We start from the raw sequence: 27,180 nt of genomic DNA, 5'->3' as shown, positions 1-27,180 counted from the left end.
CGATGATAATAGTAACAATATTACCATTTACTGAGTGCCTGATATGTGCTAAGGCTCAGTGGTAGGACCTTATATGTATTACCTTATTTAATATGTAGTACAGCTTTATTTTCATCCTGATTTTACAGACAAGGAAACTAAGTCTCAGAGATATTGTATGACTTGTTCAAGGTCACACAGCTGGTAGGTAATGGAGGCAAACTTCAAAGTTCTCGTGTTTTTCTCCATCCCATTATACACAGAGAATGCTGTGTGGCCAGCTTCCAGTTTGAGGTTTGCCGTGTACTAACCCTACTTCTCTCACCAGGCGAGGTTAGCTGCCTGGATTCAGATACTTCTAAGGCAGTCACCTCTCCCTCCCAGCAGTGTAGAGAGGACAAATGAGATCATGCACCTGTAAGCACTTTAAAACTTTTAGCATGGGACCGGGCACAGTGGCTCACGCCTGTAATCCCAGCACTTTGGGAGGCTGAGGCAGGCGGATCACGAGGCCAGGAGATCAAGACCATCCTGGCTAACACAGTGAAACCCCGTCTCTACTAAAAACTACAAAAAATTAGCTGGGCGTGGTGGTGGGCGCCTGTAGTCCCAGCTACTCGGGACTTTTAGCATGTCATACAAACAGAAGGGATAATTAAGAGATTATTGTAGAGTATGCAGATAACCTTGTTTATTTCAAGCACCTTAGCCCATTTACACATGGGGAGATGTCCAGAGACCTGGTCAAATCCTCAAATACTGCCAACAGCACAATCATTTCTCCCATAAAATGCCATAATGTCATTTAAAAATGTAAGTAACTCTTGGTCGGGCACGGTGGCTCACGCCTGTAATCCCAGCACTTTGGGAGGTTGAGGCAGGTGGATTACTTGAGGTACGAAGTTTGAGACCAGCCCGGCCAACGTGATAAAACCCCATCTCTACCAAAATACAAAAATGAGCCAAGCATGGTGGCACATGCGTGTAATCCCAGCTACTCAGGAAGCTGAGGCAGGAGAATCACTTGAACCTGGGAGGCGGAGGCTATAGTGAGCCGAGATCGCACCACTGCACTCCAAGCTGGGCAATAGAGCGAGGCTCTATCTCAAAAAAAAAAAAAAAAATAAGTAAATAACTCTTTAAAATGTTTAATGATTACATAAACACAAGGCATAAAGCTATTCATAAAGATTTAAAAAAATAGAGACAGAGTTTTGCTCTGTTGTTCAGGCTGGTGTGCAATGGTCCAGTCACATCTCACCGCAGCCTCAAATTCCTGGACTCAAGCAGCCCTCCCATCTCAGGCTCCCACCATGCCTGGCTTATTTATAAGGATTTAAAGTTATTTGTGAATGTTGTCTTGCTGTGAATGTTATCTTGTCCTTATTCATAAGGATTTAAAGTTATTTGTGAATGAGCATTTGCTGAAACTGTTTTGTGATTCAGTTTTTTTCTTAATTTCTTAAAGCTGAATGAGGAGCCAAAAACCTGTTCTGAATCCCAGTCTTTAGTGGTTCGAAATTCCCTATTTCTGTCTCAGAAACATTGCTTTCTTTGGATTCTCCAATTTCTCCTCCCTTTTATTTCAATACTGGTGTTTGGCCCTTTTTTTTTTTTTTTTTTTTTTTTGACAGACAGAGTCTTGCTCTGTTGCCCAGGCTGGAGTGCAGTGGTGTGATCTCAGCTCACTGTCACTTCGGCCTCCTGGGATCAAGCAATTCCCATGCCTCAGCCTCCCAAGTAACTGGAATTACAGGCGTCTACCACCACGCCTGGCTAGTTTTGGTATTTTTAATAGAGATGGAGGTTTCACCATGTTGGCCAGGCTGGTCTCAAACTCCTGACCTCAAGTGATCCGCCCGCCTCAGCCTCACAAAGTGCTGGGATTACAGGTGTGAGCTACCATGCCAGGCCTAGTATTTGGCCTTCCTCCTTTTTTTTTCTGAGGCAGAGTTTTGCTCTTGTTGCCCAGGCTGGAGTACAACAGCATGATCTCGGCTCACTGTAACCTCCGCCTCCCGGGTTCAATCAATTCTCCTATCTCAGCCTCCCAAGTAGCTGGGATTACAGGTGCCCACCACCATACCCAGCTAAGTTTTGTATTTTTTAGTAGAGACAGGGTATCGCCATGTTGGCCAAGCTGGTCCTGAACTCCTGACCTTAGGTAATCCACCTGCCTCGGCCTCCCAAAGTGCTGGGATCACAGGCATAAGCCACCCCACCCAGCTGTATTTGGCCTCCTATGGGAGGTCATTTCCACAAACAAGCAAGACTTTCTAATTATTTTTCAAGGATTACAAAGTCTTGACTCATAAGTGATACAAATTCATGTCGTGATTTGTAGTATTAGTAGCAAATGACAAATGATACATATTATGTGCATTCAGAGTCACCAGGGAGTTTTTGTTTGGTTTTGGTTTTGAAACAGGGTCTTGCTCTGTTGCCTAGACTGGAGTACAGTGGCATGATCATAGCTCACTGCACCCTTGACCTCCTGGGCTTAAGTGATCCTCCCACCTCAACATGCCAAAGTGCTGGGATTGTAGTTGTGAGCCACCGTGCCCAGCCTTCCAGGGAGTTTAGATCTGTGACTAGGCAAAAAGAACAAATCTGAAGGCATCACTTTACCTGACTTCAAACTATACTATAAGGCTATAGTCACGGAAACAGCATGGTACTAGTATAAAAATAGGCACAGAGACCAATGGAACAGAATAGAGAACCCAGAAATAAAGCCAAAGACTTACAGCCAACTGATCTTCAACAAAGCAAATAAAAATATAAAGTGGGAAAAGGGCAGCCTATTCAACAAATGGTGCTGAGATAATTGGCAAGACACATGTAGAAAAATAAAACTGAATCCTCCTCTCTCACCTTATACAAAAATCAACTCAGGATAGATCAAAGACTTAAATCTACAACCTGAAACCATAAACATTCTAGAAGATAACATCGGAAACACCCTTCTAGACGTTGGCTTAGGCAAAGACTTTGTGACCAAGAACCCAAAAGCAAATGCAACAAAAACAAAGATAAATAGACGGGACTTAAACTAAAAAGTTTCTGCACTGCAAAAGAAATAATCAGCATAGTTAACAGACACCGCACAGAGATTGGACTTTGGGGACTCAGGGGAAAAGGTGGGGGGTGGCGAGAGATAAAAGACTATACACATTGGACTAGGCGCGGTGGCTCACGCCTGTAATCTTAAGGGATACCTGAGCTCCTTCTAGGAGGTTCTGATTTAGTAGATCTGGGACAGTCAGGAATCTGTAATCAGCTGATCTTTATCAAGAGCTGATTTGGGGCTAGCTCACGGGCTGTTTTGTAAGTTCGTGCTCTCAGTTTATATCTTCATGACGATTTGAGCAATGTCAAGCCATGACCAATGCCGTCGTTAACACCGCCGGTTTTACAGGTGAGGAAATTGAAGCTAAGAACATCAAAAAGGGTGGGGAGGTGGGGGAAGCCGCTAAAAAAAAAGTTATGCAACTAGTACATCTAGTAACTGGTCGACTGGAGATTCCAACTCAGGCCCAGCAACTCCAGACCCCACTCTCTCAACCACTGTGCGACATAAGACTTTTGGGGGAGCTTCTGGTGATTTTAGGGGTCAGTCAGCTTTTCGCAAAGCCTTCTAGAGGCCCATGCCACTCTCAAAGGGTGCATGTGTTTGAAATTTATGGCCCATCCCCCTCCAGTGTTTCTGGAAGGAAAATAGTGTAGAAACAAGATCATCGGAAGGAATACGACGAGCAGCTGAACCTCTTATCAGCATTTCCCAGCCTTTGGACTACTTCGCGAGGTCCTGGTCTCACAGGCGGACCCAATCTGGGAACTAAGGGAGAATCTTTCTGTACACCTGGCACTTCTCGTCACGCCCCGTCCCCCGAACACCCAATCCCAAACCCGTTGGGCATGACTGACGTCCACTCAGAGCAATTATAATTGGTCATGGCGGACGGTCGCTCCGCCTCCCGGACGACCCCGCCTCCCTTTCATTCTGAAAGAAAGAACCTCAGCCTGGGCGTCCAATGAGAAGCGCCTTCACCTCAAAGATCCCGCCTCTTTCGGCGTCGACCCCGCCCCGAGGCCGGAAGGGACGCCCGCCTCCCTTGGCGAGATGAGCCAATCGGAGGGCTCTCACGGCCAGATGGACGGCAGCCGGCCCAATCCGCCGGGCCTCACGCGGCGCCGACCCGCCCCTCCGCCGGGCCCGAGTGGCGGCCGGGCGACGAGTGCGGGCCTCGGAGCGACGGCAGCGGCGGCGGCGGCGGACGCGGCCTGAGGCGAGCGGCGGGGCGTGGGGCGGTGCCTCGGCCCGGGCTCGCCCTCGCCGGCGGGAGCGTCCATGGCCCCCGGGCGCCGGCGGGGCGCGGCCGCGGCCTGAGGGGCCATGTCCGGGGTGGTGCGGACCCTCAGCCGCTGCCTGCTGCCGGCCGAGGCCGGCGGGGCCCGCGAGCGCAGGGCGGGCGGCGGCGCGCGTGACGCGGAGCGCGAGGCCCGGAGGCGCAGCCGCGACATCGACGCACTGCTGGCGCGCGAGCGGCGCGCGGTCCGGCGCCTGGTGAAGATCCTGCTGCTGGGCGCGGGCGAGAGCGGCAAGTCCACGTTCCTTAAGCAGATGCGCATCATCCACGGCCGCGAGTTTGACCAGAAGGCGCTGCTGGAGTTCCGCGACACCATCTTCGACAACATCCTCAAGGTGACGCGCGCCCCTCGCCCAGCACCTGCACCCAGGTGGGCCGGGGCGCTGACCCCCGCCCCTGGCCCCTCGTTGGTCCGCCGCCGCGGGCGGGGACCCCTGGGGCCAGGATGCCGGATCCAGCCCCGCCTGCACCCCACTCCCACCCATCCCCCGGGGCCTGCTGGCGTCGTCTCTGTCCCACCCCCCTCTCGCCCTTTTTGAGATAGGATCTCGCTGTGTTGCCCGGACTGGAGTACAGTGGCGCGCCCACAACTCACTGCAGCCTCGACCTCCCAGGCTGAAGCCCTACCCCCTCCTTGGCCTCCCAAAGTAATGGGATTACAGGCGCGCACCACCAGCCCAGCTAATTTTTGAGGGTTTTTTTTTTTTTTTAGAGATGGGGTCTTGCAATGTTGCCCAGGCCGGTCTTGGTCTTCTGGCCTCAAGTGATCCTCCTGCCTTGGCCTCCCCAAAGTGCTAGGATTATAGGCATGAGTCATGGCACCTGGCCTGCCTCTGCCCTCTCTAGGGTGCCTGGGGACCGTGGGAGTGGAAACTCGGGCCAGCTTCTGGAGATGGGGGGTGGGGGACTTGGCACTTAGCCCCCTCCTGGATGTGTCCTAGCAGAATGGTATCTGCCCATTTCCCACTGGAAGATCTGTGGGGTAGGAGCCCAGCTTGCCCTGCCCTCCGGCTGAGCTTAGAAGAAGAGCAATGGAGACCGGACAGGAATCAGCCATGAGTCTCTTTTTACGTTTCTTGGTTTTTTTTTTTTTTTTCTTTTTAGGAAGCCTCTCTGTTGCCCAGGCTGGTCTGAAGCCATCCTCCCACCTGTGCCTCCCAAAGTGCTGAGCCACATTTTCTTAATAGGAAAACTTCAAACATATGCGAAAGTAGAGGAACTAGTAGAATGATTGTAAAATACCCACCCCCAACTAAAGCAGTCATCACTTCTGTGCCAATCCTATTCACCTGTGCCCTCCCCATGGTCTGCAAGCAGATCCAACTTTGTGTAGTTGCATTAGGAAAGGTTTTAGGATGTATGAGTGGCTGAAAGATAAGGCCTCCGTGTAAAAACACAACTGCAGTACCATTAGCAAACCTAAAAATTAGTCATAGCTCAATATCACCAGATATCCAGTGTTCAGAATTCTACCATTGTGGCATTATTGTTTTGTTTGAATCAACATACATTGCAATGAATCTCCAGATTCTCCTGTCTTTTGCTTCCTTTTTTCTCTTTGCCATAGTTGTGAAAGAAGCTGTAAAAGTCGGCCTGGTGTGATGGCTCATGCCTGTAATTCCTGCACTTTGGGAAGCTGAGGCAGAAGGATCACTTGAGGCCAGAAGTTTGAGACCAGCCTGGGCAACACAGCAAGACCGCAGTACCACAAAAACGAACACATTAGTTGGGCATGGTGGGAGTGCACCTGCAGTCCCAGTTGCTTGAGAGGCTGAAGTAGGAGAATTGCTTGAGCCTGGGAGGTCGAGGCTGCAGTGAGCCATGTTTGGGCCACTGCACTCCAGCCTGAGTGGCAGTGAAAAAATAAAAGAACCATAGAGTTGATAAAGTCAGGGTTCCGGTCTCTCAGGACTGTGGGCCTGTGTTAAAGGGCCCCAAGGAAGATCTGGAGAAAACTGATGATGAGGGAACAGTGGAGCCTTGCTTACACCTAAATAGCATCCTTTCTCCCTCCTTCCCTTTTTCCTTCCTTTCCTTCTTTTCTTTCCTTCCATTCTTCCTTTTCTTCCTTTCTTCCTTCCTTCCTTTTCTTCCTTCCTTCCTTTCTTCCTTTTCTTCCTTTCCTTCCTGCCTGCCTTCCTTTCTTTCTCCCTTCCTTTTTTCTTCCTTCCTCCCTTCCTTTCATTCTTCCCTCCCCCCCTCCCTCCTTCCCTCCCTCCCTCCCTTCCTCCCCTCCCTCCCTCCCTCCCTTCCTCCCTCCCTTCCTCCCCTCCCTCCCTCCCTCCCTCCATCCTTGTGTGTTTTAGTGATTAATAGGTTGATTATACCTGTGAGTTGTTAGTAAATGCTGTATATAATCTCCTCTTGGAAACTCACCTGGTAATTGTTATTTTAATAATGCATTTCCCAATATTTCCCAAATTTTCTGATCCCAGAATTCCTCCCCCCATATATTTTGGTTCGAAATCTGTGTGATCCAAGAGACACACTTTTGGAAATGCTATTCTTTATGATTTTTGTTCACCCTAATCCCTTTTATTCACCAAGAGTTTCTCTGTCATCCTGCCAAACTAAGGAGGGAGGAGAGAACTAGTATTTGTTAAATACCTACTGTTTGCCAGATTTATATCCACTGTTTCTTTTAACCTTTGCTGTAACCTTGAAAGGTAGACTTGTTTTCCACATTTNCCTCCCTCCCTCCCTCCCTTCCTCCCTCCCTTCCTCCCTCCCTCCCTTCCTCCCTTTCCTCCCCTTTCCTTGTCCGCTCACCACTTTTTTCCCAAGCCCATTTTGGGGAAACCAAGTTTGAGGCGAGGACAATTGTCTCACAGCAGAGGCGGAGAGAAGTTTGCCATGCCAGAAAACCTGCCTAGAGACTAGATTTTATGGTGCCTGGGAGATTTTAAATTCAGCAAAGTGTCGTAGAAACCTGTCTGGTACGTTTTGCTCACCCATAAGGACACCTGCCTCAGCCCTGGAGGTGAAGTGACTCCTTCCTGGGGTCTCTGTGCTGAAATCTTGGCCTCCAGACTTCCAGGCCAGTATTCCCACCTGACATACTTCTCATGGAAATGTTTCATTTTTATAGAATCCTAAAGGAGTTTATAGAGCTCCTTTAGGATTGTGAAGGGAAGAAAATAATTTGATAAAACACTTTTTTTCAAAAAAAAAAACAACGACTCAACCTCCTGATGCGTTAACTTCCACTGACTTTCTCATCAGCAGAAACAAAATGTGTTAACTAGTATCTTAACTTCCTTTCCAGCTTTGTTTTTTCTAATTATAGTTTCATATTAAACTCACTTCATGTGTTGTGACCATTTCAGTAACAAGTTAGAAATTCATCTTTCAATTTAAAACCAAAAACTGTTTCCTCCTCTTCAACTCCCACCCCCGCATTTTATTTGAACAGATCACTTTGGGAAGAGATTATTTTATTTTTTAATTTTTATTTTTTGAGACAGGGCCTCATTCCGTCACCCAGGCTGGAGTGCAGTGGCACGATCAGGGCTCACTGTGGCCTTGCCTCGCTTCGTGGGCTCAAGCAGTCCTCCCACCTCGGCCTCCTGAATAGCTGGGACTGCAGGCATGTACCACCACACCCAGCTAATTTTTGTAGAGATAGGGTCTCACTGTGTTGCCCAGGCTGGTCTTGAGCTCTTGGACTCAAGCGAACCACCTGCCTCAGCCTGCCAAAGTGCTGGGATTACAGGTGTGAAGCATTACACCCGGCCAGGGAAGAGACTTCAAATAAATTGCTCTGCAGTGCCTTTAGTACTGGACATTTGAATACTATTTAGAATAATATTTGTGGCTATTTAGAGGTTTAGTGTTGACAGGTTCCTTTTAGAGCACGGACTGTGTGCTATACACATTGTGCCTGATCCTTTCAAATACGGCGTTGAATTTTCGTAATGCTTCAGATGGTATTACCTCATTTAGTGAATGAGGAAATTGAGGATAGAGACTTTAAAATCTGTTCAAGGCCAGCTACCTAATTAGCAGATGGCAGAGCTAGGAACTAAACATGCTTTTTTTTAAAAATTAAACTTTTGATTTTGAGATAATTCTAGAGTCCTATGCAGTTGTAGGAAATACTAGAGATCCCACGTACCCTCTGCCAGCTCTCCCTTGGTGATAATGTCCTGTAAAACTGTATAGCACAATCTTACAACCAGGATGTTGACGTGGATACGGTCACAATATAGAGCATTTCCATCAGAGAAGGACTCTTCATGTTGCTTTTCTGTAGCCAGTGTCTGCTCCTCCTGTCCCAGATCCTGGCAATGAATAATCTGTTCTTTTGTTGTTGTTTTGAGACAGAGTCTTGCTCTGTCGCCCAGGCTGGAGTGCAATGGCGCAATCTCAGCTCACTGCAACCTCCGCCTCCCGGTTTCAAGCGATTCTCGTGCCCCAGCCTCCCAGGTAGCTGGGATTACAGGCGCCCACCACCGTGCCCGGCTAATTTTTGTATTTTTAGTAGAGACAGAGTTTCACCGTGTTGGCCAGGCTGATCCCTAACTCCTGACCTGGTGATCTGCCCGCCTCAGCCTCCCAAAGCACCAGGTGTGAGCCACCGCACCCAGCCTCTATTCTTTAATTCTATAATTTTGTCATTTCATAAATGTCATGGCCAGGCGCAATGGCTCATGCCTCTAATTCCAGCACTTTGGGAGGCCAAGGCAGGCAGATTGCTTGAGCCCAGGAGTTCAAGACCCTGGGCAACATAGTGAAACCCCGTCTCTACAAAAACTACAAAAATTGGCCGGGTGCGGTGGCGGGTGCGTCTAATCCCAGCTACTCAGGAGGCTGAGGCAGGAGAATCACTTGAACGCAGGAGGCACAGGTTGCAGAGAGCATGCCACTGTACCCCAGCGTGGGCAACAGAGTAAGACTCCATTTCAAAAACAAACAAATTAGCTAGGTGTGGTGATGCACACTGGAACCTGAGAGGTAGGTGGGAGGATCGCTTGAACCTGGGAGGCAGAGGTTGCAGTGAGCCAACATCGTGCCATTGTACTTGGACAACAGAGCAAGACCCTGCCTCAAAAAAAAAAATATATATATATATAAAATTTAAAAATATATATTTTTTATATATAAAAATATAAAAATTTATATATTTATATAAATTTATATATATAATATAAATATATATATATTTCCTGTTATCTCTATTTTGTTGATTTCTGGTTCGACTCCACTATGGACAGAGAGTATACTGCGTGTGGTTTCACTTCTTTTAAGTTTGTTGGTTTGTTCTGTGGCCTAGGATATGGTCTATTTGGCAGATGTTCTGTGGTCTTGTGTTGGTGAATGTTCCGTAAGTACGTGAAAAACGCGTGTGCTCTTGTTTGGTGGAATGTGCGCCATATGTCAGATCTCGTTGATTGATAGTGGTATTGAGTTCTGTATCCTTGCTGATTGTTCAGTAGTTCCGTCAGTTGTAAAGATTCCTCAACGATAATTGTGGATTTTTCTATTTCTTCTTGAGCTCTATCAGTTTTTGCTTCATGTATTTTGATGTTCTGTTGTGTGGTGCATAAATGTTTAGGATTATTATATCTTGATAAATTAATCTTTTTTTATTATGTAATGTCCTCCTCTTTTTTTTTCCAGTAATTTTCTTTGCTCTGAAGTCTCTTTTATCAGATATTTTAATATGGCCACTTCTGTTTTTATTAATGCTTTCATCATATATATTTTTCCATTCCTTTAATACCCTTGTTGTTTTGAATTGAGTTTCATGTAGACAGCATATTGTTGCATCGTATTTTTTAATCCACTCTTTACATTTAGGGTAAAGTCATTATTATGACTGTTACTATCTTAGAGACAGGGTCTTAATGCTGTTGCCTAGGCTGAAGTGCAGTGGCACGATCGTGGCTCACTGTAGCCTCGACCTCCTGGACTCAAGCCATCCTCCCACCTCAGCCTCCCCAGTAGCTGGGACTACAGATGTGCACCACCACACCCAGCTAATTTTTAATCTATTTTTATGTTTTGTAGAGACAGGGCTCCACTATGTTACTCAGGCCGCTCTTGAATTACTAGCCTCAAAGCCATCCCCCTGCCTCAGCTGCGGTGCCGAGATTACAGGCATGAGCTATCCTACTTGGCTGATATGTTTTTTTTTTTTTTAAGTATAATGCTTTGTATTATTTTCTTGGTAGTTGCCTTAGGTTTACAGTATACATATGTAAATTATCCTAGTCTCCTGGCCCCAGTGTTTCACAGCTTTCAGTGTAGGAACTTCTGCTTGGGTTCATTTACCCCCCCACTTCACTATAAATGTCTTAGCACTTCTTAACAGACTTTGAATGCCACATCAGGTGGTTTACTTCAGTCATCAACTGTGATTTGAAAAACTCTTCAGGAGTAGGCTATTTATACCATCTTTTTCCTCCCTTTTACTGAATAAAATTGTCCCTCTTTTTACCTATTCTGATGGTCTTCTTTCTGAAGCTCTAAGCCTTCTTCTGTTGTCATTTCCTTTCTGTTTAGAGAACTTCCCTTAGCCATTCTTTAACAATCAGTTTGCTTGCAACGGACTCTCTGAGCTTTCCTTTGTCCAAGAATGTCTGTATTTCCTCTTCATCCTTGAAGGATACCTTCACGTTGTTCCAGAAGAGAAATCTGCCGTCATTTGAATTGGTCTTCCTCTCTGAGTGAAGACATTGCTCCTGTCTGGCTGCTTGGAAGAGTTTTGTTTTTAGTTTTCAGAAGTTTCGTTATGATTTGTCTTGGCACAGGCTTCATCCCGTTTATTATAGTTGGGGCTTGTTTGGCTTCTTGAATCTGTACATTTATGTCTCTTGCCAAATTTGAGAAGTTTTCAGCCATTATTTCTTGAATGACTATTTCAGTCCTTCTCTCCTCTCCTTCTGGGACTCCGAGGTAGGGCTGTTAGCACTTCTGTTAATGAATGACCTCCGGGTCCCTGAGACCCTGTGGCCTTGTTGAATGCGGTTGTAACATCAGCTCCCCTCTGGGCCCTGCTGATTCCAGGGAATGGGAGGGGGTAGCAAAGCGACAACGAGTGGAGCCTCCCACCCTCCTATCCTCCCTTTCTGCCTCGTGGTGGGGGTGCACTTCCCCCCTGGGCCCTGCTGACCCCACCCTGGTGATGGAATTTGGAGCACCTCCTGCTGCTTCCAGGCAGAGAATGGAAGGTGAGATCCCTGCTTGGCCCTGCCAGCACTATTTGGCATGTCACTTGGAGCATGTCACCTGGTTCCTTGGGGTAGAAGATCAGTTTCCCCCTCAATTCCCCTGAAACCTTAGTGGGTGGTATATGTGATTTCTCTGCTGATGTTTTCTGTTGTATTTATTTTTGTTGTTAAGACGGAGTTTCGCTCTTGTTGCCCAGGCTGGAGTGCAGTGGCGCAATCTTGGTTCACTGCAACCTCTGCCATCCAGGTTCAAGCGATTCTTCTGATTCAGCCTCCCGAGTAGCTGGGATTACAGGCACGCGCCACCACGCCCAGCTAATTTTTGTATTTTTAGTAGAGATGGGGTTTTAGCATGTTGTCCAGGAGTCTCAAACTCCTGACCTCAGGAGATCCACCCACCTTGGCCTCCCAAAGTGTTGGGATTACAGGCGTGGACCACTGCGCCTGGCCTTCTCTTGTTATTTGGAATAGGGCGGGCATTGGAAAGGTCTGCTACTATAAGAGCGTCCTTTTCCGGGTCCTTTGGCCCAGAACAGGCTCTTCTTGGAGTTCTTTTTCTCTGTACCTTTCGGCTGTTCCAGCTTGGAGGCTTCTGCAGCACCCATCCTGGCTAGGTAGGAGGCAGTAAGGACAGCCAGAGGACTCCCTGCCTTGCCATTCCTCAAGTCCTGAGGTTGCTAGGTAGCCTGCCGCCTTCTTTCTACGCTTGCTGGTTGTGTTCCATTCAGAGCTTTCTTGTTAGCCCTAAGAGGGCGGACCTGGGAGGAACAGAGCTGTTACTTCGTGGAAGTCTCCATCATCCTGGTCTTTTTACTCAGTGTTGAGCTTTTCCATCTTGATCACAGTTGTGCCTGAATTTGCACATAGGATTTCTGTTAGATAGTGCGAGGACTTCATTACCTCACTCTGTCCTCTGCAGTTCGTTATTTGAATCTACTAGTTGCTTTGATTTTTTTGTAAAGATGGCCTGTAAGACTCTCTAGTTTATTCTTTTTTGTTAAACAGTATTCAAGTTTATTAAACAAATTTTTTAAAGTATTATAAAATGTTTAACTGTCATCAGCTTCAAGGTTTATGTTGCTCCCAAATTTTTGCATACAACTGAACTGTCAAATCTGCTGACACCCACTGAATTGCTTCGACTTTGGATTCTAAGGCGTCAGTTGCTTGCACATTTTTATTTGCTGCTTCTAACATTTCCCGTGTTTCTTTTTGAGAATGGCTAATGGAGACATCACCAATTCGATAAGGCATCATTAAGCAGTCAGCATCTGCAAGCATGGTACTGTCACAAGCATCTTCTACGTTTTGGAGTTGTTTCTGTTTTACTTCTATTTCTTCTTCAGCTCTGTGATTCTACTTGTATTCTGTGCAAATTTGTTTACCTTTTGTTGCTCTTTGAAAGTAACATTGACATCTTCTTCAGCCAGCTTTGTGGTGGCCACCATCTCGGGACTGGAGTACAGCATGAGGCAATGGCCCACTTTGCCCCCAAGTGCTCTCTTGCTCCCTGTTGGCCCAGAATTCCCCGGCAAATACAGCCCTGTCTCCACATTCCCTCCCCTTGGACTTACGGCCAATGATCCCTAAAAGCTGGGATGCAGGGAGGAAATGTCACCCGGCAGGACTTGGTACATGCCCGTTAAAGGGACCAGCAACCCCCGTGGGCCGACATCAACGGGGGTGTGGCGAACAGCCTTGTTTATTCTTTTTATTTTTCTAATTCTGCAGATGATATCCCCTCACTTCCTGACTGGACTATCCTTAAAGTTTGTGTATTTGGTGTTTCTGAAGTTGTGTAGTAATGCCTCTGGCGGTGTGTGCCTCAGGCTGATGGAAGGCATCAGGCCAGCTTAGATTTATCTCACAGTGGTTCCATTCCCTGATGTATGTGTGGTGCATTAAATTCCAAGAGTGTTTTAATGACTAAATTTCACATCCAGTTAGAATTGGATAAAATGTTAGCTGTCTCAAGGTTCCTTGTTACATAGACTGGAAGTCCTAACCATCCACATAATTGCATTGGTGTAGCCTTTAGCAACCCCAAGGTAGACTTGCTTATATGCAAATGTGTAGTCACACATCGCGATGTAAAGACTGAGATCCCGTCTGAGAAATGCATCGTTAGGTGAGGTTCTTACGCAAAACATCCTAAAGTGGAGCCACACAAACCTAGATAATATAGCTGACCTTACACCTAGGCCTGTTGCTCCCAGACCGCAAACCTGTACAGCATGTTACTGAACTGTGGGCCATTGTAGCACAATGGCAAGCATTTATGTATCTCAACATAGAAAACGTGCCGTAAAAATCTGGTGTTATAATTTTATGGGACCACCATCGTATATGCAGTTTATCATTTAGCAGAACATCATTACGCAGTGCGTGACTGTTTGGCTGATTTTAGAAACTTTTTGAAGAAGTGGATGATTAGAATGGGTGGTCTCTTGTTGCCACTGAAACAAAAAGATCAAGTTCAACAAAATCTCCAAGGCGTTGTGCTAGGCGCTGGTGCAGAAGCGGTAGTCAGTGCATCTTGCCCAGCCCCTACTCTCCACTCGCACTCTCAAGCTGGGGAGACGGTGGCACAAGTAACTTTCACATACGGCGTGAATGGATACCACGTTAAATGCTGCTGGAGAAGTAGAGAGGTGTTGCAGGAGGGCAGCAGGGAAGATTAATTCTGGCTGAGGTATCTACAAAAGCCTTGTCGAATTGTGATTTGAGCTGGCCTTTGAAGGTTCCATAGGATTTCAGCAAGTGGAGAAGAATACACAAATGAGAACCATCTTAATGCCTCTACATTTTTCTATCAGCTAAGACAGAAAATTCAAATAGGTAGAGATGCGAAAGACTCAGGAGCTAGCTGGAACTTTCTAGTCCGAAGGAGTGGTCGTAATGTGGCTTGCTTTGGACTTCAGTCACAGCGCTCTGGCTGAAAGCTGTGGGCCTTCTCCCTACAAAATTCATTTGTCTACATAGAGTTTCAGGGAGGTGTTTGGACGTCCTAAATCCCAAGAGTGGGCCTACTAGTGGCCCATGGACTGCAGATTAACCGCGTTCATTGTAGAATATCAAAGATTATGTAAAAATTTTGGAAAATTTTTTTTTTTTTTTTAATAAAGGATTGTTTGCTGTATCACATGTACTTTTTGCCAAGACGTATGGAACTTTGAAGAAGCCTCCTCTGCTGTTCTGGCCTTTAAGAGTCTCTGTTGTGGGAGTTCAGAAGCACCTCTTTGGGCTTGATGCTGCAGCGGGTTTGCGTGACGGCAGAAGCATGCATTTGCTTCTGGGATCTGGAATCACAGTTGGGTTTTTATTGCCTTGTTGGCAAATTGCATTTAACAGGTTTACCTTATGCTTTGACATATGGGGTTGGTCCTTTTGTGATACCAAAAAAAAAAAAAAGGCAAAAACATCTTTTTCCATCAGCTAAATAAATCCAGAGAGACTCCTCTGGCCATTTTTGGGGATTCAGAACACATGAGTGATGGCCTTGTCCCCCAGCTTAAAGCTTACCTGTTGATTATCTTAACGAAATCAATTAGGGGGAGCAGGGTTTGACCTTCAGTCATCTGTCATATGAGGTTTGGAATCTGGCTGTGCTTGATATGAGATAGTGTTCTGTTGACAGCTTATAATTATTGTCTGTTCTTACTCAGTTGAGAGTGGGTTCATGGATCGTATCGGTTTTAAATGGAACTGAAGATTTAAACTTCAGGCTTATCTAGAGATGTAATTATAGGGTGATGTTCAAACCAAAGAAGCTGATGTGGTGTAATAGACCTAGGGCTTAACTTGCATCACCTGAAGGGCAGTGCCATCCCGTAATGACAGGCCGGCTCATTTCGTGCTGTAACTATTATGGTTTGTCTGTACTTAAAGAAATGGAGGCTTCAGGCCGGGGGCGGTGGCTCAAGCCTGTAATCCCAGCACTTTGGGAGGCCGAGACGGGCGGATCACGAGGTCAGGAGATCGAGACCATCCTGGCTAACACGGTGAAACCCCGTCTCTACTAAGAAATACAAAAAACTAGCCGGGCAAGGTGGCAGGCGCCTGTAGTCCCAGCTACTCGGGAGGCTGAGGCCGGAGAATGGCGTGAACCCGGGAGGCGGAGCTTGCAGTGAGCTGAGATCCGGCCACTGCACTCCAGCCTGGGCTACAGAGCGAGACTCCGTCTCAAAAAAAAAAAAAAAAAAAGAAATGGAGGCTTCAAGTGGGCTGGACAGAGCAGCTGCTCAGGACCACCGGATTGCCTTTTAATCCTAAAAGCCGAGTATGAATATTAGTTGCTGACCGCGTAATGGGTTAGGCTTTCTCTCGGGGAGGATAAATGCTGAGGTGTGTCCAGGTTTTGCAGAATGGAAAACATGACTTGTATCCTGTGTTAGCATATCCGTGAGAGAAGCCCACGCTTCTGGTTGATTCCGTTGCATTTGGAACGTCTGCTTTGGAAGTGCGACATCCAGAGGACAGAGAAGCAGAGTGTGGGAGCTCTTGCAAGAAGCTGGAAAGGTGCTGGAGGGCAGCACATCCAGCCGCCCTGGACGACAAGGGGAGGAAAACTTCCCTGACCCCCGCTTTCTTAAGCAGAGGCCAAGCAGACGGCACCTCTCTCTGAACGTCAGCATCTATTTTACTGTCTAGTCTGAAGTCCACAGCACCAGCTTTGTCACATGGCCTGTTACATGAGACCACAGCAGCAGAGAACAGCCCTTGTGGGTATCTGCTGGTGGTAGCGCGCCAGGCTCCAGTAATCAGATAGCTACTGAACCTGAGCTGAGCAGAAACTAAGCCTGAGGAGCACTGAGACCAAAGAGTCTGTGCTAATTCTCTCGCCACCATGGTGGAGGTTCCAGTGATGGTGCGTGGCATGGACTCCTCGCAGTCCTCCAGTGCCTGTTTGGGGTAGTCAGTGGAGGTTCCCTGGTCTCATGTGGGAAAGGCCAGGCTAGATGCTGGGGCCACGGGAGAACCTGCTCTGTTGTTCAGAGCTAGGCTTTGTGCTGTGTGTATGGTAGTGAGTGGAAGAGATACAGTCCTGGCCTCATGGAGCTGATTCCTAGTTCGCTTCTCTGGGGACAGGAACCACAACGGGAAGACAGGGCATGAGCTATAACATCACTGGGAAAGTCACTTGGAGGACAGGGGAGCCCTTGTCTAGTGGAAGAGGCCGTTCGACTGTCCATGAGATGGATGAAGACATCCACCCGCACTGGTCTAACCATGTCCCAGGGCCAAAATCAGGCATTCGGCCTGCGGAGGGATTTGTAACAAAACAGTTCCGTGCTCAGTCAAGGTGAGATACTGGCAGTCACTGACAACTCCATGGGATGCAAATTGCATTCATTTTCAAGGTAAAATTTTGCATATGTTTGTAGACAAGATACACAGTATTCCAAGCAAAACCCTTGTGATAAGGAAGGGAGTCATTACTTAGTTTCACCTGCCTTCTGGTTTCCATTACAGTGAAGAGGGAATAGCTGGTTCAGATGTTTACTTGTATAATACTAACAGTACTTTTAATCCGTGTTTTCTACTCATACTCAGTCTTATATCTACAATTCTTGGCGCACGTGAGGTGAGTAATAACTATATTTTTGTGACCACTTTTTTTTTTTTTTTTTAAAGAAAATCTGTAATTTTAGTTTTAGGGTGGGGAGAGGAACTGCTTTTCCCTAAGGTTCTGATGACTTGATTAGATAGATATGGATTGAAAACTCTGTTAAAAGTGTGGAGTGATGTAGCCCAGAAGGCGAAACTCCCTGGGAGATGAGCTGGTCAGAATTGAGAAATAGAGAACTAGTCATTTACCTTCTTATCAGTACTTATTTGGTATGACTGTAACACAATGAGATTGTTTTTAAACATACCAGGACTGCCGGAACGCACTAGTTAAAGCAGATGTCTCATGAAAAGTAATCATCTTGGGACACCGAGTCAACAAATGCCAATGAAGTGTGTGTTTCTGTGCTAGGTACTGCAAGAAGCTGAGGAGATGAGAAGACAGCCTGGAAAGAGTGATACCTTGATACCTTCTCTGTGCATTGGGAGCTTTTGTTTTTTGGATTTTTTTTGAGACGGGGTCTTGCTCTGTCACCTGGGCCGGAGTGCAGTGGTGCAATCACAGGTCACTGCAGCTTCGACCTCCTGGGCTCCAGTGATCTTCTGACCTCAGCCTCCTGGGTAGCTAGGACATAGGTGCACACCGCCACAGCCCACCTGGCAGGGAGCTTGTGTTTTTGAAGCACCTTATCTATTATGTCTTTGATCCTCCGAGTAAGCCTGTAAGGTCAGGTTGGGGTTTACTCTGACCGGAGGGATTCTCACTTTTCTAGCCTCATGTTTCCTTGTCCAGAGATGTCAGCTGCCGTGATTCTCTTGCTTCTCTTGCCATCCCTTGTCCCCCTTTGCTCGGGGAAGGAGTGACTTGCTTGACAGGTGGGTTTTGGGGAAGGCAGTAAGCAGGCGGGGCTCAGGCCCTGTAGATTCCCACCAGCTTGGGAGCCGCCCTGCTCAAAGGGGGCATGCCTTTCTCCTGCCAGAGCTGTAGGGTCACCTCCCCTGCGTTTGTCCCACTGTGGCAGTGGTCAGGAGCCTACTTGGCTGCAAACCCAAAACCAAACTCTTTAGTCAGAAGGCCAGTATTTTCATCTCCATCCATCTGACTCCTGTTTTGATTTCCAAATGGATTCTAGACTGGGAGCAGAGGAAGAAATATTGAGATTCGTATGAGCATGAACACAGCACCCGAGGCAAAAAGAAGATTCTAGGGTGTGTAGTGCATTTCTTAGCCCCAGCCCCTAAAAGTAGTATTGAGGCAAGAAAGAGCTGTTGCAACCTTAACCATTTTGATACCTTCCCATGTAGAGAGAAACAGACCCCAAGTCGGGGATAGAAGCTGGGGAAAAGTTCGGGGAGAACACTCGAAAGGGCCCTTGGTAGAGGCAGGAAGTGTGGAGGCAGCCAGAGCTCTGTGTTGACTACAGCTCAAGGCAGGAGTCCACTGGAGGCCAGGACACTTACTAGCTAGCAGGAGAAAATCCACTAGCCCCAGACAAGTTCCCAGCTTTCATCATCTCCCTTTCCTCAGACGGGGACTGAAAGCAGCGTCCATCTGTCAAACTCTAGCTCTGATCCGAGAAGACAAACCAGGTAGAAATAGAATCAGGAAAAACTGACCTGGAGCACGTCTGAGAACAGGCTGATGGAGGGCTACCACAGGGACGCTGGTAAGGGACGACATGGCAGCTCCAAAACACTGTGTCCCAAAAGAAAAGAGGGCGAGAGGAGAAATAGCACGCCAAAGTCAGATGAAAAACAGGGTAAGAAGAGAAACTATGAAAGAGAAGTAGCCTGTCCAAGAGTGCTGTATGTTTTATTAGAATAATGAGCATATAGATGATATAAAACAAGAGCTCCAGGATATGAGAAAGCATTAACATGAGACGCAAAGGGAAATGGCAGAGGTAATGAGATAAATTGAAAACTCAGATAGCATCGTCATAGATCTCATAAGTACATCGGAGACGGGAAGGAACTGAATGGTAATGGACAGTGATGCCAAGGGATGTGTCTGGTTCCTACCCACTGTCAGCGCCCCCCGTGGCTGTAGAGTCAGGAGTCAGACACTGGACTCCTTCAGGCATTTGCCCAAAAAACATGTACCTAAACCTCCATGTTCAAAGATGCCTCAGTGTTTCTTCTCTCTCCCCGCAGAGGGAAATAAAAGTGGAGGATTTCCCAATTCTGGGCTTTCTCCTCCTCCTGTGTCCCTGATTTTAAACTCCTTGGGGCAGGGACCTGTTTGTCAGGGCCAACGGCTGCAAAAGACCTTTTGTACGAATAGCTGGTCTCTGCTGTCATGGGGGTGAGCCCTTTGTACTTCATACAGTGAGCAGATCATTTTCTTTTTTTTTTTTTTGTGACAGGGTCTGGCTCTGTCACCCAGGCTGGAGTGCAGTGACGTGATCTTGGCTCACTGCAGCCTCCACCTCCTGGGCCCAAGCCATCCTGTCACCTCAGCCTCCCAAGTAGCTGGGACCACAGGCAGACACCACCACACCTGGCTCACTTTTTAAAAAATTTTGTAGAGAAAAATTAAGATTTTGGTAGATTTTGCCATGTTGCCTAGGCTGGTCTCAAACTCCTGAGCTCCAGCAACCCACCCACCTTGGCCTCCCAAAATGCTAGGATTACATGCTGGGATTACAGGCATGAGCCACCGTGCCTGGCCAAGCATGCCATTTTCATGTGGGCATGTCCACTAAAGAAGACTCCGTTGGAGTAGAGGGAAATGTATTTCTTTGGCCACCTGCTAACCTGAAGTCCCCAGAGCCGGAATAGCTGTGTTTGTTTTCCTTTTCCTGGTGTTTAACGTAGTACCCTAAAGTAATAGGAGTTAGGAGACCTGGGGGCAGCCACCCGCAGCCGGCTTGGTGGACAACACTTTGGTCTTCCCCAGCTGTGTCCCTGGTACCATATAACAATCCCGGCTGGATGCGGAGGCTCATGCCTGTAATCCCAGCAGTTTGGAAGGCCGAGGCAGGAGGATCGCTTGAGCGCAGCAGTTCAAGATTACAGTAAGCTATGATGGTGCTGCTGTACTCCAGCCTGGGCGACAGAGTGAGACCCTGTCTGTAAAAAACTAAAAATAAATATACTTTCTACAGCAAACATTAGTTTAGAAACTGCATTGCTGATAGTGATTTTCTAGTACAAATCCTTAGGAATATAATTTAGCTGTCCAGTAGTGATTATTTAAAGCCTTTTCTCCCTGTATTCCTCTGCAGTTTTCAGGAGGTTTTCATTTTGAATTGTAGGTGTTTTAATTTCTGGTTTGAATGTTGCTTTAAAGTTTTTGTAATCTTGAATATTTTTAGAATGTGTAAATATCAGCCGAGGAGACCACAGCATCTTCAGCGTTTTCTTTTTTAATAGGAAACGTGTCTTGTTTCTTAATTCTTGGTAACTTTAGAAAAAGAGCCACCAACTTGCCTGAGTTCTTTCCTGTTATCTGGAGCAAATTAGAACTCTTCTGGTAAAGTAAGATGCCCTTTTCTAGTCTTTTATTAATTAAAAAAAAAAAAAACATTGAAATGAAGTATTGGGGGTAGGCAGAATGTTTCAAATGTAGGTGTTTTCGAAGTAGGTTAAAAGACTTCAATCTTGATTTGAGTCTTCTAAAAAAAATTTGCCCAACGTTTTTATAGTTATTTAGTGATACCTCACGTGGATGTTTATTTTCTTTGGTATGTTTTTATAATTAGGTGATAGTTTCCTTCATTATAACTCCTTTTTCTGAGTGGTTCTGACATTGGTCCTGCCATCTGCCCTATTCTAAGTCACGTCCTGGTGTCACTGCAGTCAGGAGTCCTGTTTTGTCCTCTGCACCGCGGACAGCCAGCCCAGCCCCACCGTCCTCCGCCTGGTTATGCAGAAGCCCCTGTGGTTCCCTCCCGGTCGGTCTGGTGGTTATTCCCTCAGTTTAGGTGCCTTCAGTCCGGCCCACAGTGTTTGAATTCCCATGCAACACCACAGACTTCACCTGACCAGCTGAAGTTTCATTAATACAATCTCTTTGTTTTCACTCTGTTTTTTTAAATAATCGAGGTAGGCCGGGCGCGGTGGCTCAAGCCTGTAATCCCAGCACTTTGGGAGGCCAAGATGGGCGGATCACGAGGTCAGGGGATCGAGACCATCTTGGCTAACACATTGAAACCCCGTCTCTACTAAAAAAAAAAAAAATACAAAAAACTAGCCGGGCGAGGTGGCAGGCGCCTGTAGTCCCAGCTATTTGGGAGGCTGAGGCAGGAGAATGACGTGAACCCGGAAGGTGGAGCTTGCAGTGAGCTGAGATCCGGCCACTGCACTCCAGCCTGGGCGACAGAGCCAGACTCCGTCTCAAAAATAAATAAATAAATAAATAAATAAACAAATAAATAATCGAGGTAAAATTCACATAGCATACAATTACCTCGAAGCATACATTCAGTAGCATTTAGTACATTCACTGTGTTATTCACCTACCACCTCTATCAAGTTCCAAAACGTTCTCATCGCCCCCAAAGGAGATCTGGATGCGTTAGCAGTGACTCCCCATTCCCTCCTCCTCCCAGCCCCCGGCAGCCACTCATCTGTTTTCTGTCTCGATGAATGTACCTATTCTGAATATTTCATATAAATGGAATCCTATAATATGTGACCTTTTGTGTCTGGCTTCTTTCACTTTTTTAAAATGAATATGCTTTATCACTTAAAGTTTACAGAAAAACGGAGCAGAAAATACAGATTTCCCACACTCCCTGCCTCCCCCACACCGGCTTTCCCCTGTGAGTAACATCTTGCATTAGTGTGGAAGGGTTGCGAAAGTTGTGAGTGAATATGAACATATGATTAACTGAAGTCCATAGCTGGCGTTAGGGTGCACTCATTGTGTCGTATCGTTCTATGGGTTTTCACAAATATCTCTGCCATTATGGTATCATTCAAAATAATTTCACTGCCCTAAAAATCCCCCTTGTTCTACCTGTTCGTCCCTCCGTCCCTGTCTCCCCTCAACCCCTGGCAGCCACTGAGCGTTCACTGTCTCCATCGTTTTTCCTTTTCCAGAATGTTCTATAGTTGGAATCAGGAATGTATAGCCTTCACATTGGCTTCTTTCACTTAGCAGTACATATTTAAGGTTTCTGTGTCTTTCCGTGGCATGCGAGTTTCTTTCTTTTCATTATGGGGTTGTGTACCTTCGTGTGGATGTACCACACTTTGTTTATCCATTTACCTGCTGACGGACATTTTGGTGACTTCTAAGTTTTGGCAATTATGAATAAAGCTGTGGTAAACACCTGTGTGCAGGCTTTTGTGTAGACATAAGTTTTCAACTCATTCGAAGTGCAGTTAATTGCTGGATCGTATGGTACAAGTATGTTTTCTGTTTTGTTTTTCGTTTTTTGTGACGGAGTCTCTCTGTCACCCAGGCTGGAGTACAATGGTGTGATCTTGGCTCACTGCAACCTCCGCCTCCCGGGTTCAAGTGATTCTCCTGTCTCAGGCTCCCAAGTAGCTGGGATTACAGGCATCCACCACTAAGCCTAGCTAATTTTTGTATTTTTAGTGGAGACGAGGTTTCAGCATGTTGGCCTGGCTGGTTTCAAACTCCTGATCTCAGGTGGTCCGTCCACCTGGGCCTCCCAAAGTGCTAGGATTACAGGTGTGAGCCACTGCCCGCCGCCCGAGTGTGTTTAGTTTTGTGAGAAACTGCCCAGCTGTCTTCCGGAGTTTGCATTCCCAGAGCAGGGAATGAGAGTTCCTGTTGCTCCACTTCCTGGCTACCATGTGGCATTGTCTGTTTTGAATTTTAGCCACTCTAAGAGGTGAGGAATGGCATCTCAGTGTTGTAATTAGCAGTGCCCTAATGATACATGGTGTGGAACGTCTTTGTATGTGCTGATTGTCCCCTGGGTGGTGGGAATGCTGGGATGAACGTTGGAATGAACGTACTCTAAAGACTTGTTCTTTTCAGCTGCCGCAATTGCTTTGTGACTGCGGTCCCACCACAGCCCTTTCCCTGGCTTCTCTGCCCTAAGTCCTTCTTCCTTCAGTGTCCTGGACGCAAACGCCAGCACATGCTTTCTCAGGCATTTTTCGTAAGGCTGCTTTCCTGTTTACAAAATTATAGTGGCCCCCAGCCTCCCATCAGCTCAATACCTTCTCAGCCAGAAATGACCACAGTAGCTGTATACTGGCACAAACGCGCTTCTCCTCCTCTCTGAGATAGCTCCCTTTTCTCCAGCACGTCCTTCCCTAGTTTACACCTTCCTCATGGAGTCCTCATATGACGTCAAATGAAAACACACCCCTTTCGGGAAAAGAGGAAAGTGTCTTCATATGCCACTGGGCCGCACATGCTGGGATACTTCTGTCCGCCCCTTTGCGCCCTCTCTGCCGCTTCTGCCCGCCCTCTGCTCTCGGGCTGACCTGTATAGATTGGAGCAGCGAGTGTTGTGCTTTCTGGCTTCTGGTTGGCCGGTGGGAAGTCCTGGCAAGAGCTCAGAGGGAGGGAGGGAAGAGAGTGAGGTTCAGTATTTCTTCTCCCCGCCACCCCCCAGGATTCCTTCTGTCTTGTTTCTCGGGCTTCCCCCACACCTTTGTGATTAGTTCCTAACTTGAGTGTGCTACTTGTTTCCTGTTGGGTGCCTGGATTTAGGATGTAAATTGTCGTAACCTCTCTTCTGGTGGCAATCTGATGCTTAGAGATGGTCATGGGGTCGCGGGTACTACCCAGGGTGAGATCTAGGAGGAGGCAAGCCAGGCATCTGTGCACCCACAGGTACAGACCTCACCCTCACGGGGCCTGAGGCAGAGGGGCCTCCTCACTTGTCCTTCATCAGAAAGTGGTTCCTGGACTTCCTGTGCCTGTCGTCACCTGGGCATCCTGTTCAAATACGGATTCTACTGGGCAAGCCTGGGAGGTCTGGAAGCTCCTAAGTGGTGGCCGTGCTGCCACCGGTCCTCAGCCACACTTCGAGCACTAGGGATTTTTATTGCGGTTTGGTTTGCATTGTTAAAATCCTGGAACGACCTAATCGCCACCTGTGGGGCCTAACTGATTGAACTGTGGTGTGTGGTGGGCACTGCACAGTTTTTAGTAAGTCGGTGAATCAGCTGTTATTTTCGAGCACCTTCTCTATGTCATGTGCCTGGTATACATCATTGGAAACAAATCCTTGCTATGTAGAGCTTACATTCTAGTGTGGGAAACAGACGATCCACAGGGTAAACAGGCACGTCTTAGGAAGTGTTAGAAGGCAACAAGTGCTGGGGGCAGGAGAAAGCAGGGCGAGAACGTGTCCATGTCGGGTGGCAGGGAGCCGCCTGCAGAGGTGGTGGGGAGAGCACCCCAAGTGCAAAGGCCTCCGCAGACCCAGAGGAGCCAGTGTGATGGCCATGCAGTGAGGGAGGAGACCCTGGACGGGCAGAGGCTGGTGCAGACCCCGTGGGCCTTGCAGGTCACTGGGAAGACGCGGGCCTTAACTCTGTGCGTGGATCTTTGTCCCTGAGGATTTCTGCAGAGGAGTGGCAGGATCGGACTTGAACATTCACAGGGTTGCTCTGGCCATCCTCACTGAGGGAGACCAGGGGGACGTGGGGGCAGTGAGAGGCTGTCATAGTGATCTGGGACCAGCGTGTTAGGAGTGGAGATGCTGGGAAGCGGTCAGATCCTAGAAATGTGAAAGCGCTGATGTTGAAAATAGCATTTTTGAGACAGGCAGACATGGATGTGATCTGTTGAACTGGAAAAGGAGTGAACTGTCTTTTAGGAACCATGTTTTGAATGTGAACACAAAAAGATGATGGTGGTGGCATATGGTTATGACACTAACATGAGCATTTCTCTCTAATTAAAGGGGATTTATTTGTATTACCCTTATCTCTTTTCTAGAATGCACATTATTTTTATAGGAAAAAGAGTCTTAGAAAAGACTTTGCTTCTTTCTCTATGTTGAGAGAAAGAACTGCATGTTCTTTATGAAGATTACTCATTTGCATTGGGTTTTATAGATATTAATAGGTAGTTTGTGCTTTATTATGTCTACAACATGCTTTTTTAATTTTTAATTTTTTTTTTAAATTTGCCTAGCCAACTAGAATGCAAGATCCTTTGACGCTGAGGATTTTATTTTTCCTGTATTCCAGCTTGTAACAGACACTTTCTAAGTGCTTATTGAACGAATTGTTCTAATTCTTTTAAGCAACGACTGGCCTCTTCCAGAACAGTTTTATTTTTCTAAATCTGCAGAGGGTTATTATTAGCATGCTTGAAAGACCGAAGCATGATTGTCTAATTCTTGAAGATTCTAATTTTTTCTTCCTTCTGCCCTCTGTTCCTGTTACCTTCCCCAAGCACTCTTCTGCATGCCATCAAAGTTGTGAATGGGGGCTGCAGTAGAAGTTGGAGTGTCAGAACACACTTTTGCCCTTATTGCTATCAGTCTTCAGTCAGATAAGTAGCCTTTTTATATAAATAGTTCCCTCTTGTCTCTGTGGAGCTGGGGAAAGCGGGGGTGCCTCGGGTTTGTGTGTACGCTGGATGAAGCAGACAGGGTGTGGGGCCGGCTCTGGACTACACCAGGAAGCCTGGAAAAGGCCCTCCAACAAAGCCTACCATAGATGATGCCTCGGACCCCACGTTTTTAGTTACAAATAATGTACAAATAGTTACTGAGAATTAAAGTTACTTTCTTCAAGGCCATCAGAGTGGTTGGTAACTGTAACATCCCTGAAAGACTCAGCTTCTTTAATCTCTTAAACCACGTTGAATTCCAGTAATGGGAGGCCAGGGAATGGGCAGAGGACTGATTGTGAATCTAGGGAGCACCTTTTTATCACTTTTAGGAGTGGGCTAAGCAGACTGTCTTAGGGACTGAGGGGGTTGAGTGTTTATCTCGTTCAACTCCTTTGCAAGTCATTGTCTTTAAATCTTCCTTTTCTTTCTGAAACAGAGTCTCACTGTTGTCCAGGCTGAAGTGCAGTGGGGCAATCATAACTCACCGCAGCCTTTACTTTCTGGGCTCAGGTGATCCTCTCAGTCCAGCCTCCTGTGTATCTGGGACCACAGGCACGCACCACCACGCCTGGCTAATATTTCTGTAGAACGAGGACTCACTGTGTTGCCCAGCCTGGTCTCAAACTCCTGGGCTCAAGCAGTCCTCCCACCCTGGGCTTGCAGTCCTTTTTCTTTTTATTGATGGATTGAGGCAGGTCTCACACTCTTGGGCTCAAGCAGTCCTCCCACCTTGGCCTCCCAAAGTGCTGGGATTACAGGCGAGAGCCACCGCAGTTGGCCCTTCAATCTTTATCAGGGTTTGAGAAGGGGACTTCCGTAAGATATGTCTTAGATAGGGGAGGTAAGAGTGTGCCAGGTCTCAGGCCCATGTAACTCAGAACTACCACTCCTGGTTACTGGACAGTCTCTACAGATGCTAGTTCCAGTAGGTAGACCTCTGAATTCTGAAGAAATTGCCCCATTGAAACCTGAGACACAAAACAACCATTCCAATTATCCATAGAAGCTTCAGAATTTGTAGGTTTAGGTAAAAAAAAAAAAGAGAGAATGGGGAGGCTAAGCACATTCTAACATTTTTTAGTTTGGTTTGTTAAGAAATGTTGGTGTTAATCTGAGTCACCCTTGTTGATGTGTATGTCACATTTTACATAGTTCTAGTCATCACATCGTGGAATGTCAGCCTGGGCGGGCGTGCAAGGGCCTGGTCCGATTCCCCCGTGTCCCTAGGGCCTGGCACCATGGCAGCACATAGTAGGCATTTGAGTATTTGTTGGATGCATAAATTCTTGTAATAAATACAGGAAAAAGGTCTTAGGGAACTTGAAAACCAAATTTTAATATTGATCTTGTAAACAAAGTATTGTTCATGTTTTAGTAACATGAAGGTCAGGATTCCACTGAGCAGGAATAACCTCGTGTTTCCTGGCAACTAACCCTTTGCTGCTAGACTTGCCACAGGAAGGGAAAGAGCTTACCTAGCGTTGTTCATCACTGTCTTACTAAGGTGGAGGAAAACGAGGGGCAGGGAGCTGAGAAAATAGAATAACTGCAGGAGTTTCCCTTGTCCATAGGGCACACTGTTTGAGGGGAA

General features: G+C 46.9%; 1 protein-coding gene and 1 pseudogene across 2 annotated transcripts in view; one reads left to right on the top strand and one right to left on the bottom strand.

Annotated features, from left to right (window-relative positions):
- The first annotated feature begins 4,191 nt into the window (after positions 1 to 4,191).
- The window catches only part of GNA12 (G protein subunit alpha 12), a 114,530-nt gene continuing 91,541 nt past the window's right edge, over positions 4,192 to 27,180 (top strand). For both annotated transcript variants that reach the window (XM_025378626.1, XM_025378625.1), the window contains exon 1: positions 4,192 to 4,684. In XM_025378626.1, the coding sequence (XP_025234411.1) occupies positions 4,376 to 4,684 (309 nt within the window). In that variant the 5' untranslated portion in view covers positions 4,192 to 4,375. The remainder of the gene's footprint in view (positions 4,685 to 27,180) is intronic.
- On the bottom strand, positions 12,571 to 12,969 carry LOC112620280 (annotated as a pseudogene).

The sequence above is a fragment of the Theropithecus gelada genome, chromosome 3, assembly GCF_003255815.1.
Source record: "Theropithecus gelada isolate Dixy chromosome 3, Tgel_1.0, whole genome shotgun sequence".
Classification (NCBI taxonomy): Eukaryota; Metazoa; Chordata; class Mammalia; order Primates; family Cercopithecidae; genus Theropithecus; species Theropithecus gelada.
Note: the sequence above shows the minus strand (reverse complement) of the source record. Positions and strands in the feature narration are given on the sequence as shown.